This window comes from Terrapene carolina, unplaced genomic scaffold (assembly GCF_002925995.2).
Source record: "Terrapene carolina triunguis isolate 2854851 unplaced genomic scaffold, T_m_triunguis-2.0 Scaffold250, whole genome shotgun sequence".
Lineage (NCBI taxonomy): Eukaryota > Metazoa > Chordata > Testudines > Emydidae > Terrapene > Terrapene triunguis.
Window position 1 is genome coordinate 1,811,972 of NW_020664601.1, and position 20,542 is coordinate 1,832,513.

At 40.5% G+C, this 20,542-nt stretch overlaps 1 protein-coding gene across 2 annotated transcripts in view; it reads right to left on the bottom strand.

Annotated features, from left to right (window-relative positions):
• Positions 1-20,542, bottom strand: part of KMT5B (lysine methyltransferase 5B) — a 54,898-nt gene that overhangs the window by 22,123 nt on the left and 12,233 nt on the right. Inside the window, exons 2-3 of one of the 2 annotated variants that reach the window (XM_024209517.2) lie at positions 18,322-18,459; positions 16,459-16,606 (exon numbers count right to left, since the gene is read on the bottom strand). In XM_024209517.2, coding sequence (XP_024065285.1) covers positions 16,459-16,606; positions 18,322-18,376 — 203 coding nt within the window. In that variant the 5' untranslated portion in view covers positions 18,377-18,459. Of the gene's footprint in view, positions 1-16,458; positions 16,607-18,216; positions 18,460-20,542 lie in introns of both variants that reach the window. The other variant, XM_024209516.2, reaches the window with a different exon arrangement.

A 20,542-nucleotide genomic window follows, 5' to 3' on the forward strand; every position in this document is an offset into this window, starting at 1 on the left:
TTCAGGGAGCAATGACCAAACAGGAAATATGATTTTAATGCTTTCATATCCCTTCCCTTGCTACCAAACAAAACAAATGCAAAAAAATCCAACAAAACCAACCAACCACCATAACCCTTCCCCCCCCATAATATTAACACCAGGAGAACTACCTAGGATTTTGGTTTGTTATTGTATAATTTCATCCCTCTTTCTCCATCTCCAGATCTACCACTAAGAGTAATGGGATGTGAACGGAAGTTAACACAAGAAATACAATCAGTTATTCTACAGGCACAAATGGAAGAACACAATTACTTCAATGCTTGGTTTGAGGATGGAGATTGCCTTAACCCAAACTTAGTGTTAACTGTTGCCTAAAGAAAATATGTAGTATATTGACTCTATAAAGCCCACTATAAATCCTACACCTTATTTTGCTACTAAGTGGTGAATTCTGTACCTAATGGTATCCAGCCCTTTATCCATCCCTTTTTTTAGAAAGCAATAATGCACATTTCTATGGCTTTATGACTACACTTGCACCCACATGAAGAATAAATATATATAAAAACCTATTAAAAAAGTATCCCACTCCAACGATTTTCAAGATTTTACTTTGACCTAAGCTATGGCGTGTCCACCCTGAGAGAAAAAGTCTTTCCAAAGAAAGGGAATAAAGGAAACTGATTAGCCAAATCACTAACACACTGAATCCGAAAACCAATGTTAAACAGGAAACTAGGATAGCTTTCTCCCTAAATATTGAGGATTATAAGAAAAAGAAAGGCATACACCAAAGAGCAGTGGTTCCCAAACTTGTTCCGCCGCTTGTGCAGGGAAAGCCCCTGGCAGGCCGGGCCGGGTTGTTTACCTGCCGCGTCCGCAGGTTCGGCCGATCGCGGCTCCCACTGGCTACGGTTCGCTGCTCCAGGCCAATGGGAGCTACTGGAAGCGGCAGCCAGCCCGCGTCACTTCCAGCAGCTCCCATTGGCCTGGAGCAGCAAACCGTAGCCAGTGGGAGCTGCGATCGGCTGAACCTGCGGACGCGGCAGGTAAACAACCCGGGCCGGCCCGCCAGGGGCTTTCCCTGCACAAGTGGCGGAACAGGTTTAGGAACCACTGCCAAAGAGAAATTCCTGGTGATAGAAAAGGCATTTTCCTCTGTATTGGCTACAGGAGGCTGGGACTGTAAATGTCCAAGCAATGCAAATGTTATCCTTAGTAGCAAGTAGAAAACATCAAAGTTCATGCAGTCTCTGTAAGTGATTTCTGACAACCAATATGCCATGCAGCCCAAATTTGAGTACCTGGTATATGTCAGGGGACTGTTCCCACACAGGCCACAAGAAAAAAATTATTTTGCAGGTATTTTGCCTCTAAATATCTATTTATTTATATAAGACATCTCTGTTGCATAAGTAATCTATTAACAACTGTTGACTGAACCATACCCCTATGGGGCAGAGGACTTTCCCTATAGGCCAGCTAGAGGACACAGATATCTTATTTGAGGCTCACGGTTGTTTCAGAGTCTTCAATGGGGACCTACTATACTTATTTTTGGTTTAGTTACCACTCAAAAGGCATATTTCACGTCAAACAAGAAAAAAAATGTACTCTGAGAAAACTCTTGGAGCTAATTTGGGTTAAAACATCAACAAGACTAGGTGAGACCATAACATCCCATTAATTCTTTGAGGTGGGTCACTGAATTACTTGCACACTTCATTTGTGTCAAATAAATAAATAAATAAATAAAAATGAAATGCTGCCAATCATGTATTCTCCAAGTATGCTTTACTTCCCGTTTGTTACTTGCCTCAGAACAGAAGACATCAAGATGCTCTCCTCTACGGTACAATTAATGAAAGAAGTTAAATCAAAATCAAACAAATGATAGCTTGAATCACTTTCTGCCTCAGGAAAAAAAAAAAAAAACCCAACCACCATTCTTGTGTCCTTGATACAAGTGGAAGGCAGAAGAGGAAGACTTCATGTTAGTAATGGCACTTCTGCTGGTACTGGAAACAACCAAACCCTCATGGTTCTTTTATACTAGTGTGCTTTTCACTGGGTCTCCATTTTGTGCCCTCTTGAAACATACTGATCTTTTTGTAGTATCCAAAAGATCTAAAGCCCCAGGGATTCTCACTGAGCAGAGAACTTGGCAAATGACCTTTTGTAAGAGGAGACAGATCAGACTGACTAGCTTTGTAATGGTTGGGATGAAGTCTGATAAGGTGGCAAGATTTAGGTAAACACAGATGTTCTCCTACAAAAAAAATCAAATTATGCCATTTTTGGTTTATTGTGCCAAAAATCTTGAAATGGACCTCTCATACAAGGAATATCTCCAAACTGGGGGGGGGGGGGGGCAGCTGTCTCTTGAACAAGCTCTGAAGAGAGACCTCAACTTGGAAGAACGATGTAATCAGACTACTGAGGATATGCTTTTGCTCATTTTGTACACTAGGAAATTCGCCCTCAATACACATCTCACACAGAAGATGTTCAAAGGAAAATTCCTTCCAGTACTCCCAAGATGCAAAAAAAAGGGACTACACCTGGATTTAATAACCATACTTAACTGAGCTTCTCAGATACAAGCATCAAACCATTCCAAACGGAGGATCCTAAATTGAAACAGCCTCTAATGTTAGAGTAGGACTTCTTTCTTGTTTTCTGCTTCATCTTTCCATTGTCTGATCAATTTCCTCAGTAAGCAGTGAACTACGCTTACTTGACCAAAACTAGGAAGTACCCCTAGCAATCACATTACATGAAACACTGTACAGCAACAGTTTGCGTACACCTTTGGTTGCAATGGATATGGCAGTATCTTATCTGGTTTTCCCCGTGAATTAGTCCTCAACTTTTATTGTTGAGCTGACTAAACGGCTTCAGCACCTTTATGGTTATTTAAATCAAAAACATAGTTCCCCTCACAAGAGGCATCTGTAGAATTGAGGACTACAGATAGAAGGGAAAATCATGAGTACTTACCTTAAAATTCTGTTTCTATGAAGATGATATCATGCAGGAGTCTCAGTCTTAGGTCTCCAACATGAGTTATGAGGGAAAATCCCCCAGTTCTTAAGATTTTTGGTCCTCTGAGGCACTTATAGACCAGTTCAAGGACACTGCCCTACTAATTATGCTTCGATGCCCTGGAGGCTCCAGAACATTCCAGCCAGTTCCTTTTAAGAAAAGGAAGCAAGTAGTCCCCTAAACTCCAAATTGATAAAGCCAAACAATTCATTTACTCATATGCTTTTTAAAAAATAAATATATATCAAATAATACCAAAGAAGTCAACCAGATAGGAAATGGAGGAAAGAGTGCCCATAGGGCAAATGCACAAGACATCCTCTCAATATTTAAAAACTCAAATTCAGAGGGGAAGCGGGTGGCTAGGTGAGTGAGAAGCCTGCATAATATATTTAGAGAAGCAGCATAATTTTCCCTTCTCTGAAGATACCATCAATGTAAGATTTTCACTTTTGGGGAGTAAGTAGTTTGAGGGAAGTCCCAATACTCATGACATAATTAAATACTATAATAGGCAAAGCAAACAAGGAAAAATCCAATCAGTAAGTGAGAATGTGACTATAAAAAAGCCACAATGAAGTCTGATTTGTTGTAATTGGGAACATATTTAAAAAAAAAAAAAAAAAAAAAAAAAAAAAAAAAAAAAAAAAAAAAAAGGCAAGCCCTATAAGCAAAGAGTTGGGGCTCTTCATACTACAAAAAACAGAATGAAGTTGTAGTTCCATCCTCAAGATCAAATCCGATAAAAAAATACTTGAAAATGTATGGATATATGTAAAGCAACCACATGATCCTATGCCCAGGACTAAAAATCTTCCTATAGTAGGCAATGGGAAGTGTTCTGTTTAGGACTGATTATCAATTAAAATACTGTCTTCAAGACACAAGACAGCTTGCCAGGCAGTCAGTCTTTTAACATGTTGCTCTAGCGACAGCATTACTGAGGAAATAAGAGGTAAAAAACAGAAAACTGATTGCATTTCCAAGGCTTTTCATCTGCTCCAAGAACCCCCCAGAGAGTCTTAAGTTAAGGGCTTGGAGAAGGGCCACTTTTTTGGGTTGAGCATGCAGGTGTTGGGGAAAAGTTAAACAAAACAAACACACCACACGGGAAGTCTCACAAAAATAAAACAACCCATCTGGGCTAGGAAATGTTGTATGAATCCATAGCAGCACCCTTTACTGTAAAATCTGCTATAAGGTGAGTCAGTCCCTAGTGTCAGGTTTCAGAGTTGCAGCCGTGTTAGTCTGTATCCGCAAAAAGAACAGGAGTACTTGTGGCACCTTAGAGACTAACAAATTTATTAGAGCATAAGCTTTCGTGGGCTACAACCCACGTCTTCGGATGCATATAGAGTGAAACTTCACTCTATATGCATCCGAAGAAGTGGGTTGTAGCCCACGAAAGCTTATGCTCTAATAAATTTGTTAGTCTCTAAGGTGCCACAAGTACTCCAGTCCCTAGTGTATGAAGCATACTAATTCTAGGAGCTGAAGTCACTCCCATGTGGAAAGTGATCTTGTACACAAGGCACCTTAGCTCACAAATACAGAGTTAATCAAAGAAGCCTTCAACAGTTCTGTCTGAAACATAAAAGGGTGCCTTTTAACACTGAATTTGAAGAAGTGTCGAGATCAGATAGTTGTCTCATGATAGGCCGACAAACATACAGTGCCAAATTAAACTAGGATAAGTATAGGAAATTATATTCCAACAAGTGAAGCTATTTAAAAAGGAGTCTATGTGCAATTAAAAAGTCACCATAGATGGCCGAAATCTCTTTATAGCCTCCTTCTGAGATGTTGGGAGTAGGGAGCCCTGCTTGAGGACAGCACACATACTTAAAACTGTATCTTGAATGTAATTAACTGTCAGTGAGTGTGCATTTCACTTGGCTTTGATGAATCTGTTTCCTCCTGGGATGGGTTTGGATTTTGAATATTATAATGCCACCCAATGAGACCAGCACTGTATGTGCTGAGAGTCTTATAAGAGACTCCATCTTGGTGTGCACAGAGAGAACTCTGGCACTTGCTAACCAAGGCAAGAAAACTTATTCTAACCTGATCTCAAGGAAAGGAAGGAAGGATAGCAGACAGACAGTGACACCAAATATTGGGTCCGGATGCAAAAAAGGGAAACAAAGACCTCAAGCTTCCAGGAACCATGGGAACAAGAGGGAGAACAAGTATGTTTTATAGTCCAAGAGGTCCCCACAGATCTGAAATTCCCTATGACATCCTGACTCCACAGGCAGACTAGGAGCCTCATCTAGGGTGCTGACAAGTATTTATATTGTAGTGAAATGCCCATACCTCCTCTGTGATCATAAGTAGCAGAGAGAGACAGTGTTCTACTGAAGTAAGAACCTGGGATTTTGATTTGCCAAGGAAATTTCCCCAGTAGGTCTGTAAAAAGTGTTCTTCAATTAAATAGGGGTGCATTAAGGAATCCAAAGGTCTTGAAACTCAGAGCCTCCCAAAAGGATGAGTGCAAAAAAACCACCACAAACAGAAATCCTGAAACAGATCAGAGAAATGTCATGCTGTGCATACAGTCTCCAAAATCTGAACATGGAAGTAGGGCTTTTGAGGTGCTGCACGCCTGTAAAACCATAATGCACAGAACCTGTACATTTGGGTAAACTCCAAAAGATTTGCTGGTTCAAAAGCTATATCCAAGGCCTCCCGAAGCACATGGAGAATCAAGGCGGCTTCTTTTCAGGATGCTGATAAGACTCAGATGATAGTAAACAGTGCACAGTCATGATCCCCACGGATACACTGAGGGATTCTGGTTCCAGCAATATGAATCCATGATATTATAGAGATAAACTGGGTGAGAGAATATCTTTTATTGGACCAACTTCTGTAGGTGAGAGAGACAAGCTTTTGAGCTTACACAGAGCTCTTCTTCAGGTCTGGGAAATATACTCAGAGCGTCACAGCTAAATAGAAGGTGAAACAGATTGTTTAGCAGAGTGAACATATATTTCAAGGGAACATTCAAGGTGAAGTGACCTGTTAACATCGCTCCAGTCAGAGGGAAAAACCAACACGGCTACAACAGCACTGCATACAATGCATGACATTATGGCATGCGGCACTGACTTCAATGGTGCCAACATGATGGAATTTCTAAACACATTCTGTAAAAGCCTATGGCCCAAGAATGTTCACAGACCAATTGCGTAGGTACTGTCAGAACGTGGTGATGTAAACATCATCATCTAGAAGTTGAGAAAACTGCCAAGAGTCCTGGACTCCGAAGTGCTGATGAAAGGCACCAACACACTCAAAGATGTCCTTCCACACATACCCTAAGGTGCTGATTTGCCTCAAGGTACTGCTGCTTCAAATATGCCAAGGAATCCTAGAGGTATAGTCCTCCTTAAAACAGCCTGAGAACGTCATACTTGAGAGGAACCAAGGGTCTTCATAAGTAGTGTTTTGACTTAGCACTGGGTCACATGACAGTTTTCAACCAGCACTTTCTGCCAGTAGTCCAAACAGCATCAGTAAGAGCCTGAACTCCACACCTCAGGTGTTGTCTCTCTCTCTCTCTCAATGGCACTTTCTGCTAGAACCCAGATTTCATCCATTGGAAATAGCCGATTGAGAATTCCCCAATAATGCCTCAATCTGAATTTAAAAGAACCTAAAAAGAAAATCTTAAATGAACATACATAAAAACGTGAGCTAAAGGAGAAAACTTTACTGATCCATAAAATAAGTGACTAGCTCAAAGCCAGAAAACAGAAAAAGATACCCAGCTTCTAAATAGAGGCTGCAGGGCGAACCAGAGCTGTGCTGGTTAGAACTTTAGGGCAGCTCCTGCAATAAGCTCCTTTGCCAGCTTTAGTCAGGGGAGAGGGGAAAAAAACAAAATGGAATGTTCTGGGTCCTCTGAGGCACATGATGTTGAAGCCTGCTGATTAAGACAGTCCCCTTGAGACAATCTACAACTGCCTCAAAGGGCCAAAAATCTCATGAGCTAAGGAGATTCCTGCATGACTCATGCTGGAGCCAAGAGAGCTAAAGAATGAAAATTCTGCATTGATAACATCTTTAAAGAAAGTCATTTCTCCTCTTTTGATGAGCTGGAGAATAGTAATATTTCAAATTACCCTGTATAGTAAGTAGTTTTTTCTCATCAATGAGATCCCACAATAGCTGAGGCTGTTGTAATATGAGATCTGGCTAGATGATTGTCTTGTCCCAGTTTGGCCCTTATAACTGAGAAGGCCTTATTAAGTAAGGCTGTCAAGAGAACAGCTACAGAGAACCAAAGCTCTCTCTCTCTCTGAAGTTTCTCTTACCTCGGGGTTACTTAAAGAATCTTGAAAGTCCAAGGTATAAAGCCAAGGGTCAGTGAGATGCTTGCCTATAAAGGAAGTTAAAGGAGAGGTTCTGGTAAATTCAGGAGTACAGTACCTTGATTAATTCAGTCACTGAGAGCAGTGAGTTTGAACAAAAAGGGTAAAATGATCCTGCAAGAGATACAGAATGGTGCTCCATATAGTGCACATATCTGACATGCTGCACCGGTGAATGAGGAAGTTATAAAATGCTACAGCTGCTTCTTAAACTTAGACTAGGGAAAATGAAGAGAAAGACATGTTGGAGGTTACCAAAAATTGCATCCCAAAGGTCTTTGCTTGAATGACAGGCACTTTATTCAGAAGATAGTTTGCTTTGGTGGACGTGAAAACAGAATCTTATATTACATCAGTAGCACTATAGCATGAATATAAGGACAAACAGTGTAAGGCTCTGGAGCATTGAAGACAATGCCACACAATGAATACAAAAAATTCAGTTCCAATTATAACCAAACAGGAAATGTTTTTTAATTTACTTTTAAAATACATATGAAATAAAAAGTAATATACTGCATGGTCTTCACACAGACAATATTTGTAAACTTTATAGTTTACAAAAGCCAGTGGTACTACTTTGTTTTTTTTTTTTTAAATCAAGTCTATTTCTGCACTTAATCTTCAATGCCGTCATTAAGAAAAACCAGCTTCTTAACCTGTATGCCAACACAAAAACTATATCTTCAATGGATAACAAGGGGGAAACACCCCAATAATTTAGTCAGTTTCAGTTCAAGAAACCTATTGCAAAATTAAAACTCAAACTGATATGTCCAATCTTTAAATGTGTCTAAAATTTAAGCAGAAAAAGACCCTCAGCCACATCATTTCATTGATCAGGGCAGCAAGTAAATGGTTTTCTGTTTTGGCTAAGATATTCCGCTTTTCCTCCTAACCTCCATCTCCACTTCATAAATACAGTTTATCATTTCATTCTATTGTTAGCACTCCAGTCCAGCTACTGTGTGGAGGTTCTTTTGAAGTTGCTATACTCCACTGAAATTCAATTGAATGTTGTGATGTACCACTTATATAGGACAGCCTGGGGAAACATTTTACCCAACACACCCGATACCTTAGACAGCAGCAAATTAGTTAAATCCGAAACAGCCATGTCGTCTTGCAGAAGAAAAAAAAAAACAAAGTCATGGAACTTATTGTTAGCAAGATAAAACCAAAGAATCAAAAAATTGGACAATGCACAGATTTTAGACCACAGTGGTTTTTCAAAATGAAACAAAGTTAACTTTCAGTATCTAGATATTTCTAGGAATCTGGGTCTCAAGAATGCAGATAAACTTTGAAATGAAACAGTAAACTGCTCTATAAAGGGGCTACTTACCAATTGTAAACACATGTTCTCCAATGCATTACCGCAACAGAGCCACAACTTAGGAAATGTGTGCTTAATTACATGACCACAGAATCATATTTAGCAAGACTTCGCAGTTTGAGCATGTGGCAAATTCCATCACATTCTAGGTTTCACTAGTCAAGGGTATAAATATGCCAGCCCTCTAGTGGTTCCTGGAATTCCTCTACTTATAGAAGCCTTATTTAGAGTTGGGCTTTGAAGTAGAGGGGAGATTCAGTGTGGCTCTGTGGAGGCAATGAATTTATAGAACAAGATTTACTGTTGGTAGCCCATCCACTTTGCTTCTCCATGCTGCTATCTCCATAGAACCCTGCTGTATGAAACATTAACAAGCAGTGAATTCCTTTAGGAGGTGGGGGCTGAGGTGCTCTGCAAAGTTAAACAACTGAAGCAATGCTCTCCTGAAATCAGGATGTGTTCTTTATGCAATGATGAGAGAATGTGTGGGTGTGAGGTGAAGTCCACATAACAGCCCTACAGATTTCAGATAAGGGCTCGCTGTGGAGCTATACCATTTGGAAAGCCAGCTACCTAGCCCTGTAAATCCAGGAGATCTTCAGATGCAATGACCATCAGCTAGTTCATAACATTACTAAATGCAGTCTTATCCATTTAGAAAACCTGACCTCTAGCTTTTTCTCCAATGGGCAAAAATTGTTTCACTTTCTAAATATCTTAGTTCTGCCTAAAGTGGTAGATGACAGCTCTCAGCATCCAGGATGTGACTCACCTCCCCAGGAACAAAATGGAGCTTTGGGAAAGATAGGCAGCAATACCGACAGACTGAGAAGACAGTCTAATACCATTAATGTGAAAATTTGGGATGAGACTTAAAAACTGCCTTGTCTTTGTTGAATGCTGTAGAACAGAGGTTCTCAAACTGGGGGTCAGGACCCCCCAGGGGTCACAAGGTTATTACATGGGGGGTTGCGAGCTGTCAGCCTCCACCCCAAACCCCGCTTTGCCTCCAGTATTTATAATGGTATTAAACATATAAAAATGTGTCTTTAATTTATAAGGGGGGGTCGCACTCAGAGGCTTGCTGTGTGAAAGGGGTCACCAGTACAAAAGTTTGAGAACCATTGCTGTAGAAGGTGGGTTGACTGCCAAGGCTTGTAACTTCATGAAGCTCATGGCCAAGGAAGAGGCCACCGGAAATGATACCTTCAGTGAGAGGCAGTATAGTGAGCAAGAATCCAGATGAATGGGCCCTTCTACAGGTTTGATTAACCCCAAAGTCAAGTCTCCCATATCAGTTAGGTTTCACAATGGGAGGATACTAGTTTGTAAGACCCTTTAAAAAAAATGTTTCACAAAATACCATGGACCATAAGCAGACCTTAGCCATAGCTAAAAATAGTGAAAGATAGCCTTTACAGCAAAGAGAAAGCCCAATATAACTGGACCCAGACAAACCTCTTAAACTGGCTCAATTGGCAGCATAACACTTCCTACCATATGGCTTTTTGGACTCCAGTAGGGAAACCTTGGATTTCTCAATCAAGAAGACGACATCTTGACCTAGAAACCCATGAGGAATATTGCCAAGTGAAACCACTTGAGGTCTGGGTGAGCTACCCTACCATTCAGCTGGGACAAAAAAATCTTCACTCTGGAGAAGTGACTAGATGACTTCTGGACAGGGCCAACCTGACATGCCTGAGATCAATGATCCTGTTGAACCTTCCCCAGTATTTTGGGGAAAAGAAAAAAACCAAAAGGAGTAGAGGAGCCTTCTTTCTTACTACAAAAGGCAGAACATCTGATATGCATTGTGATCTCAAGTAGCATTTCAGACACTTGTCTTGGCATATAACAAGGAAGCCCATATCTGGACGACCACCAGAATCTGAGTGATCTCTTATGCAGATCTGTACGATGCCAACTCAGATTGTCTAGTGAGGTATTGTTTGTGCTAGCCAGATGCAGAGCAGAGTGTCCCCCTTTGTTTCAGATGCACCACTCTCACAGACTGATTGCCTCCTGACTCAGAGGTGACACAGCACTACCCTTTCTAGTTCAGAAGAGTACAGCCCAGATTAAAGGCTACAGTTATCTCAATAGCAGGCTAAGAGAAGGGCACCCCCTTCAAGACACTCTCTAGCAGTGTGCTCCATCAAGAGTCTGCTGAGGGAGAAGGATATCAAGCTGAGAACACTTGTTCTGTACAGATTCCATCACCCTTGCAAGGATCACATCTGCAGCAACACAAAAGAAGTGACAACATGCAGGTGACCATCAGGCTGAACATTTGCAAATAAAAATCCCATTAACTATTCTGGGCTGGATTTAGCTGGGTCTACTGCCTAGATCAGATCTCTGATATTCTGAGATAATCAAGTTAGAATCTACTGTATCCCCTACAAAGCTTAGAGCCTAAGTTGAGACCAAGATTTATTTACTTTCAGATAAATAGAGAGAGAAAGCAATCCCCCTAACCGCCCCATGGTAGGAGCTACCCTGCTGTACAACTGAGCTCCTATGAGCCAGACAAGCAATAAATACATCTGCAGGTCTCAACAAAGCAGGTCAGTTACAACCACCATCAAGCACTTGGTGAATACACAAGGAGTTGCTGCCAGCCCAAAGCTCAACACCTTATACTAGTAGTGCTTGTTGCCTGCCATGAATCTAAAGTACTTCTTATGTCTTCCTTATCGAGACAGGGAAACGAGAATCTTGAAAGCTACGGGCCCTGAACTAGTCCTGAGAGTTGATGATAGGAATTATGCTCCCTAACAAAACCATGTGGAATCTGGATTTTCTTAGGTATTATTCAATCTGCAAGTGGCCAGAACAGGGTGCAGGCTACTAAGTCTTTCGGAAAGTGATAAATATCAGGAGAAAGGTTTTGGCACCACATCTACAGAGTTCCCATTTTCAACAGAGAGTCAACACTACTTCTTCCAGCAGTGTATGAGAAGGATGTCTAAAAAGGGTACGGGACAGAGCTTGGGTTTTGGCACGTTTTCAAACTAAAGGTACATCCCTGTTTGACCGTGTGTAAGATTCAGTCTGAAGAAATGGCTTGCCCACCTCCACAAAAAAAGGGACAGTTACCAAACAAGAGTAAAAGAGGGGAAAGGGTGAAAAAATCTAAGTCTTACAACTGGTTATGAGTCGCATCCTCAGATACTGCCTAGATGCATTGCATACTGCTGCAGCGGTAGAGGAGAAAGCTTTTCCTCCTCCAACGGGGATGGAAAGACTTCCAAGACTGTCTGGGCCCCGTGCCAGGCAGCTCCAAAAGAGTACTCTTGAAACTGCAACATTTGGAACCAGAAGGCACCTTTTAGGAGCCAAATGATCCAAATTTAGAAACCTGGCTGTGGGTCTGGTGGCCTTCAGTTTCTTTAAGGCCTCATCAGTCCCTTAGAAGAGTGAATCCATTATTTTGCCTTCAGCCTGTGCCAAAAGTTCAAAATTCCACAGCCAGAAAGATCTTTCGCAAGAAAGACTGGCATGGTCAAAACCAAACAACTTCACTGGATATGTCAAAAGGGACCCTAAGCAAATGCCTACATAGACTTATTGGTCCTCAAAGACCTTGAGGAACTCCTTTTTTATCCATTAGAATAAATTGGGCCTAAAAGGCCATCCTAAACTATAATGAGGACTTACATAGGGGCATGACAGCCTGGCAGCGAGAGGCCTTGGCATCAGGACTGCAGAGAAATAACCTATTAGGCATACCTAACTTCTGGATGTTTTGTTTCCCGGGGTAGATGACATTTTCCCAGCTTCCGATTTATCATTTGCAGCCAAAACCACAAGTGAGCATGTGGAAGAATATTGAGAGATTAGCTCAAATTCCTCCCTAGCTCTTGGTCCAAAGCACGTGATTTCCTAGAAACCAAGGCAGCCAAGACAGACTGGTTGCAGACCTCTTCAGCCAGTTCCAGCAGACTTTAATGGATAGAGAAGACTACTTTCTCTTGGAGATTCAAGATGTTAAAATAATGTGTTATTTCTGTGCAAAGTCACTAAATGGATCTCCAGAGCTATCAGTCCATCAAGTCCTCAGTAACACCAGGCCCTTCAGAGGAAAGGACGAAGTGGGTAAGAGCCTCGTCAGAGGATGTGGCAGAAAAATAACCTCTCAGGACTGGCCTTCCAGTTTCTCTTTTAGAAGCATTTGACATCATCAAGCAGAACTACTAATTGTGAGGGCTAAGGTAAGGGAACCCAGAGAAGACTGCCTTCTACAAAGAAAATGACCTGTTTCATCATCACTCCCTGGAGAAATCACTAACTCAGGAGGCAGAGGATCAAAGGCCTAAAAGCCCTAAGATGCACAATACCCATATGGAGAAAAGCCTAGGTAAGATTTAAACTCTGAAGCTGCCTAAGATGACATTTAATGCTCCACAGACGCTCCAGTACAGAAAACTAGGCTCCTTTTTACATAGCGTTGCAGTAGAAAGTGAAAAAAAACCTGTTTTTCTTGGTTTCAAGAAGTTCAAATCACTTGGTTTCAAGATTCAGTAAGAACTGTGATCCAGCTTGCTCCAGAAACATGGCTTTCATAGCATCAAGGTCCTATTTGCAAAGCTCTAGGAAACGCTGAGGTACAGAGAAAATCTCACTTAAACCATTTTGATAGACCCTGAAGGTGAAGTAGTAGGAGCTTGGTACTTAATTTGAGTCTCCAATATCCCATCTATCGGAGTATTCAAAGGGCACTGACTTCTGGTGCTTTAGTCAGATAGATCCATCTTGCCATAGATGACCAGTCCACCTGCTTCTATTCTTCTTGTGATCCCAGTATAGGTGACTTCTCCAAATTCTAGGAGTCTGGTGGGATGCTTACCAGAGCACCCCTTTATCTTATAATATTTCCTCTTCAAAACACCAACCAACTATAGCTCAAAGGGATTTGGTGATTCACATGGCACATGTGGGGCTCTGAGGAGGCATGGTCATGAGAATACTGCATTAATGTGATTAAAGTTTCTAACTAAATCCAGGCATATTATTTCAGACTTCATATTCTTTCACTAATGTTTCAGAGAAAATAATAAAATCACCAGCAACATATAATACAAAATTCACCACACTTATTTTCTATTTGACAGCAGTAGCTCAGTCAACAGTGGGTGGGGGAGGGCAAAAAGAGGAAAAGGAAAATGTTAATTTAAATGTTTTACTAAGAATTTTAAAGATGTCTCGTCTTGCCCTGCCTAATGATTTCTGTGCAAATAACAAATCCTTAAAGAACCTTTAACTGCTAAATCAGACCCACAGAGAAAATTTGTATACAACACAAGATATTTGTATATTTATCCAGTTGCAGCAGAAAATAAGATCTTGGCTTCCAGAGATGTAAGAGAACGTTGACCTTAAGTCAGCCTTGTGCTGGACTGTTGTTTACATAAATACAAACCTCGTAACCATATGCAAATCAACAGATACAAACATCTTCAAGATTACTGTAGAATATTTGTGACAACCATTTGCATAGCAGCCTCCTCTCAACTTGCCTGAAGGAAAAAAGTGCATTTTCTACCATGACTGGATGTTTTGTTTTAGACACACTTCAATATACACGGTGTAATGTTTGCAAGACCTCTTAACACTGAAGTTGAAGATGTTCCAAAATTAAGAGTTGTGAAACTAATTTAATTTCTACTATCACGGCATGTCCTGGTACTAGTGTTTCTTATTCTCTGAACAATTATCTAGTCATTCTGCATCTGAAGTTTTTTACCTTATAAGATAATGCAAAGCAAGAAAAACACCTTACTAGATAAAAGCAACAAAATCCAAGCCGTCTGGCCATGACAATAACCAGATGTGACCAAGAGAAGCTAAATAAGAACTATGCTGATGCCTTTATTTTAATTCATTGCAATAAGACACTCTCTCAACAGAATTGGGAAAATGTGTTTCTGATGGAAGCTTTAAGCTTCACCAAAATGTTTCCCACAATGCTTCAAATTTAATAACTATTACCCTTAAAGTCTAATTGCACACTGCCTGCAACATTGTTTTACAAGCCTGAGAAAGGAAGAAATACATGGTGATAGTCTTGTTTCACAGCCATTTGTTTGAAATCAGTAACAAAAAAACTGAAGAAATGTAGTCTTATAACCAGAAAACATTACACATTTATGAAGTTGGCATGTCAATCATAAAACAAAGAAAGGAGAAATAATTTCTCTGCTTGATCATTGCCTTGACAGGAAGCTACAGAATCATGTATACACCTATCTCCTTCATCTGACTTCCCATGCAATAGAAAGAGGGCTCCTTTAATTGCAGTAGCATCTGTAATCAGCTGGGCCAACTACAGCAGATGCTCAAATACTGCAGTAACAAGGACCTTAAGAATACTTACCTAAATAGGCAGTTTTATTGTGGACTCAAGATGCTATTCTAACCAATACCCTGAAATACACCTGAAGAATGAAAGCATTCCTTAAATGAATGGCAGAAGGATGGATGCTGAGTTCTGAAAATGCAGCTTTTAAGAATGGGCCTGCAGATTTCAAGTGTTTGTTAACACACCACTGCACCAATGTAACCCTAATGTGTAAGGCCTTAGTAGTGCATTAATTTTATTGCATGACAACATGAATTAATTTATCATTTGTATTGGTCAACCTGTTTTTCTACATCCAAGACCTATTCGACGTAATAAAATACAGCAACGATCTACTAATGGGATTGTATATAAATAGTCGTGCGTAGATAAAAATTATTCTAACGTAATAGTCAAATATTTTGGATCTTCAATAAATCAAAACAAAACTTTATCCAAGGAAATATTAGTATGAACTGGTTGAATTATCTTCTTATTATTTTTTATTTGTAATAAGGCTCCAACTGAGATCAAGGCCCCATTGTGTTTATAATGCCCAACACAAAATAAGAGACAGTTCCTCCCACAATTATATGTATTTTTGGTAAGCATATAGAATTAAACTACTGCAATAAAAGTCCATACACGGACAACAATTTAACAAGATGTTACAGACTGTGTATAATCTATATTCCTATTTTTCAGAAATACTAAACACTCAAAAACCAGACACCGATCCACACCAATTTTAGGTTCAAGTTTTCAGGAAGATGTGTGTCTAAGTACAAATGTATATGCCTGACTTGGGTGCGCAAGTCCCAAGTGTGTACATGTATATAGGCATGCATACAGACAATCTGAACTGAATCCCTCTAGTGGGATTTTGCATGCACTTGTTTGAGATTGTTGGCCTTAGTGCCAACAACATTTAAATGGTCACACTAAACCTTTTAATAAATCAGAGACTGAAGGAAGTCCAACACCTGAAGTAACAAAAATTTTACTTTTACCACCAAACATTATTTCAAAAGGCTAATAATATAACCCCTTCTGAACTGATTAACGTAACTGTTACCTAGATTAAGAAACTTGCTATTAAGTTCCTGCTCAATAATGGAACTTGACAACAGGGTTTAATGGAAATACCAACTATAGTGGTGCAGCTACATGTTGCTACCATGCTCTGAGTCCCATTTACCAGAGCAGCACCACTCTGAAGGCTAAAGTTACCCAACAGAACAAGAATATAAAAACAGATATTACCATTTTGTAAATTTCTACAGATATGCAAGAAATTCCTCATTTACCCTTTACTGTCTACATCACTAGGATGATTATTTCTCTGCTAGGTAAATAAAGGCAAATAAAGTTACCTAGTATTCATTTTGTGTGTCTGAAAACCTAAATAGGGATCAAGAACCAAACTAGTTGCTAGGTCATCATTTTCACACAGCTCCTTGGCAGACATTCCAGAGGAAGGCACGTAGCGACTTTGGCCCTCAAATCCTGAAGCACCACTACCTGCGAAAAGCAAAAACACCAGGGTTACTTAAATAGAAAACTATTCAATCTTACAGTATCCTCCCTTTAAAAGGGCAATGCCACCAAGGATACCAGCAGCAACAAGAAGTGCGAGGCACTGCACTAGTGCAGCTCTGGCTTGGATGCCCTCAATCAGCTGGGACACCAGCTAAAAGTAAGTCCCTTTAAGAGAGACCACTCTGCTATCACCAGGGATTCCAGCAGCCTGTTTTGTTGATTGGAAGTATAATGGGAGAGGGGAAGAAGTGAGGTCCATGAGTGTGATCTCTGCCCTGTGAGTTCATGATGTAGGTTCTCATTCTTTCGTTTTATTTGATCTCCTTTGGTCTCTGTGGCAAGGGGCCATGAAACAATTAGGATGCTATCTTTCTTGGACAGGGCGAAAGACCAGATGAAAAGGCAGCTTTCTCTAATCCTAGGCTGACCTAGAATTTGGTTTAGGTGATCTCCTATTATTTAAATATGGCCAGGAAACTGATGTTTCTTTCAGATGCAGACCTTGCAAACAGTCTCACATACCGTCCTTGCCTAGAGATTAGATTGTTGCAGTGTGCTTCACAAAACCCTCTCAAAACCATTCAGCAATGAAGCTGGGGCTAAGTTTGGAAGCATGCTTTTTATAGTGGTATACCTGAACTTAAGGTTATTGTAACAGTACTCCAAGATCCGCAAGAAAGGGGATTGCTGGTAGGATGTTCTCCTTGACCTTGGAACTTGTACCATTTCACCCAGAATGAAGTAACCCAAATCTGTTAACATTTCAGACGTGCAAAAGGCCCATCTAAAGAGGATAATTAGGAGAGTAATGAGTGGTCAGGAAGGGGGAAAGTGAGGACACAAAGGGAAGATTGTTTTTCCTAGCTATTGTTGGTTAGTAGTGCTACGCAGAATGGATAGTGTAATTTGATTTTTAAAATACTGTTAAGGGTGCCTAAAGCCATGGATATGTGCTCGTAAAATCATTACCAGTATGAAATTCAGCAATATTTGCCTCAGAGATTTCAAATTAACAACATAAAAGTAAAGCCTGATTTTCCAAACTCCAAATACCAGTGTTACCTGAAATTTGTATCCGATCCTCTACTTGAAATCCATAATAAAAATTTAAATTCGTTTTTAAGAAACCTCAGTTTTACAATGGATTACTGACGTAGGTGTGACTAATAAAATTGGGGTTTACCTATACAAGCATGTATATTTATGTAACTTTCACAACTGGTTCCACAAGATTTGTGGACAAATTATTATTTTAGAATATATCTAAAGTCCACTCTGCAACCATGTTAGTTCTTAGCCGTCACATATTAAGGATGTTTGCTGTATGCAATTTTTTTCCCACTGAATTCAAAATAAATCAAAGTTAAATCATTTGAATTTAACTTTTCAATGGGACTTAATAGAAACTGACTTCTGAAATAATCATGACTGAATTACAAGTATAATAAAAATATTCTACTGCTAACAGCCTTCCCAGTTAACTAACCATGTATCTCAAGATTTCAGAATAAGCAATTAAAAAGCTAACAAATCAGTAAGCAAGATGCTACTATGATTCACATCACAACCCAACCCCACAAACATGTACATACATCTGCTTGATCTTCTCTCAACTCCATTTTTGCTAGTCTTTGGATTCTCCTTTCCAGTGTGCTGCAACTTGGACTCATTCTGCTGATGTTCATTAGACAACTTGCCTCCATTTTTCCTGCCATTCACCACCATGTTCTTGGATTCTCCCAGCCACTTCATTCCCACAGACAGCCTGACCCAGTTGCATTTAGTCACTTTTCAAAAGGCTTGGAGAAGTGGGTCAATAATTTCAGTTTCAATTCCTAGTGGAAACAAAACACCAAAATATACAAAAAGATTAAAACTAAATGAGAAGCCATTTTCAAAGCAGAGTTTTAAGACAAAATCTCAGAGGTGCTCAGGAATGGTAAGAATTATTGTAAAACTATAACAAATTACAAGAACCATAAGCTTTAAAAAATAATCAAGAAACCAATTGAGTACTTGCTAGTTTGAAATATTTAAAGGAATTATACTTTGATACAAACAAAAGTTTCACTGATCAGGATGCACAACTGGAAGTTATGCATGTCAAAGCACCATGTCTTTGAAGAGACAAGAGAGTATCAGCAACTGTGCTGATTAATGCTGAAAGGCATTATTACTTCTACATTACCATATGGTACCATAAGTGTGTGAAGTACTTTACAGACATAAGTAATCCAAAAAAGTTTCTCACCCCAAAACAGTTTACAATCTGAGTTGGTCTATGGAGCTTGTAAATACTATGAGTCCTACATTTTTTTTTTAAAAGATGAATCTTAAAAATTATAAACTTAACCAGCATAGGTGATGGTGATTATCATGTCAACTGGCATTATGCTCATGGGGTTTATAACTTTCTGGCAGCACTCAGGGTACAGAAAGAAACAAAACAGATTTCATATGACTCGAACCAGGAGCCCTGGCAGAAGCCATCACAGAAATCCTTATTTATTTTTGATCATTTGCAACAGCCACTTGATCCACAGCAGTGGAGGTTTTGAAACAGGGTAAGAAAACTTGACACCTCCATATCAGAAAATACTGGGGGAATGCTACCCAATAAGTGTTTGACATTTCTGATGGAAACAATGGTTCAAAGTTTCATTTTAAATCATGTTTTCAAACACACACAGCTCGACCACTTATAAAAATGATATATACACAATAGGCCAGAGGTCAGATGTCTGACAATCATGCCCTCCTCAAAGGAAGCTGTAGCCCAGCTGCCCGTGATGGACTCTGGTGATGCACTGCTGCTGTTCACCCCATATTCAACTGTAAGCACTAGAGCATATTTAGAAGGCACTTAAAGGATCCAGGTCTTAGATGGTTTCTCCTGTTTGTATAAAAGTCTTTCACACAGCCATAACTTAGGCCAGGGATCGGCAACCTTTCAGAAGTGGTGTGCCGAGTCTTCATTTATTCACTCTAATTTAAGGTTTCGCGTGCCAGTAATAAATTTTAACGTTTTTAGAAGGTTTCTTTCTAAAAGTCTACAATATATAACTAAACTATTGTTGTATGTAAAGTAAATAAAGGTTTTTAAAATGTTTAAGAAGCTTCATTTAAAATTAAATTAAAATGCAGAGTCCCCCGGACCGGTGGCCAGGACCCGGGCAGTGCAAGTGCCACTGAAAATCAGCTCGCGTGCCGCCTTCGGCACGTGTGCCATAGGTTGCCTACCCCTGACTTAGGCTATGTCTATATTAGCACTTTTGTTGGTATCACTTACGTCGCTCAAGGGTGTGGAAAAAACCCACCCCCTTAAGCGACATACATTACACTGACAGAAGCGCTGGTGTCGACAGAGCTATGTCAGCGGGAGACACTCTCCCACTGACACATCTACCACCGCTCACTGGGGCTGGTTTAATTATGTTGACAGAAGAGCTCTCTCCCGTCGGCATAGTGCAGCTACATGGGAGATTTTACAATGACGCAGCTGCATTGGCACAGCTATGCCACTGTAAGGTCTCTAGTGTAGACATGGCCATAAGCTACAATATTGACATGGGGATCACAGTGTTCACTGTAATCGTGAATTTGAATGAAGTCTGTGACCCCCACAGCAGCAGCTCCTTACCCATTCAAGCATTGCAAGCTGGTCCACATGGTCACAGAAGGTGCAGAGGGCCAAATTTGACTGGTGTTGCAAGCTGGCCCACGGAGTCACAATGCCAATCAAATATGACCCACTTCCCCACCATCTCCATGGGGCAGATGCGCCAAACCTGAGTGGCGCTGTGACTACATGGGCCACCTTGCGACACCTGGAGCGGGGGGGGGGGGGGCCCCCCCGGGGGGGGAGGGGGCGTCGGGGGGGGCCCTGGGGGGCCGGGGGGGGGGGGGGGGGGGGCCAGC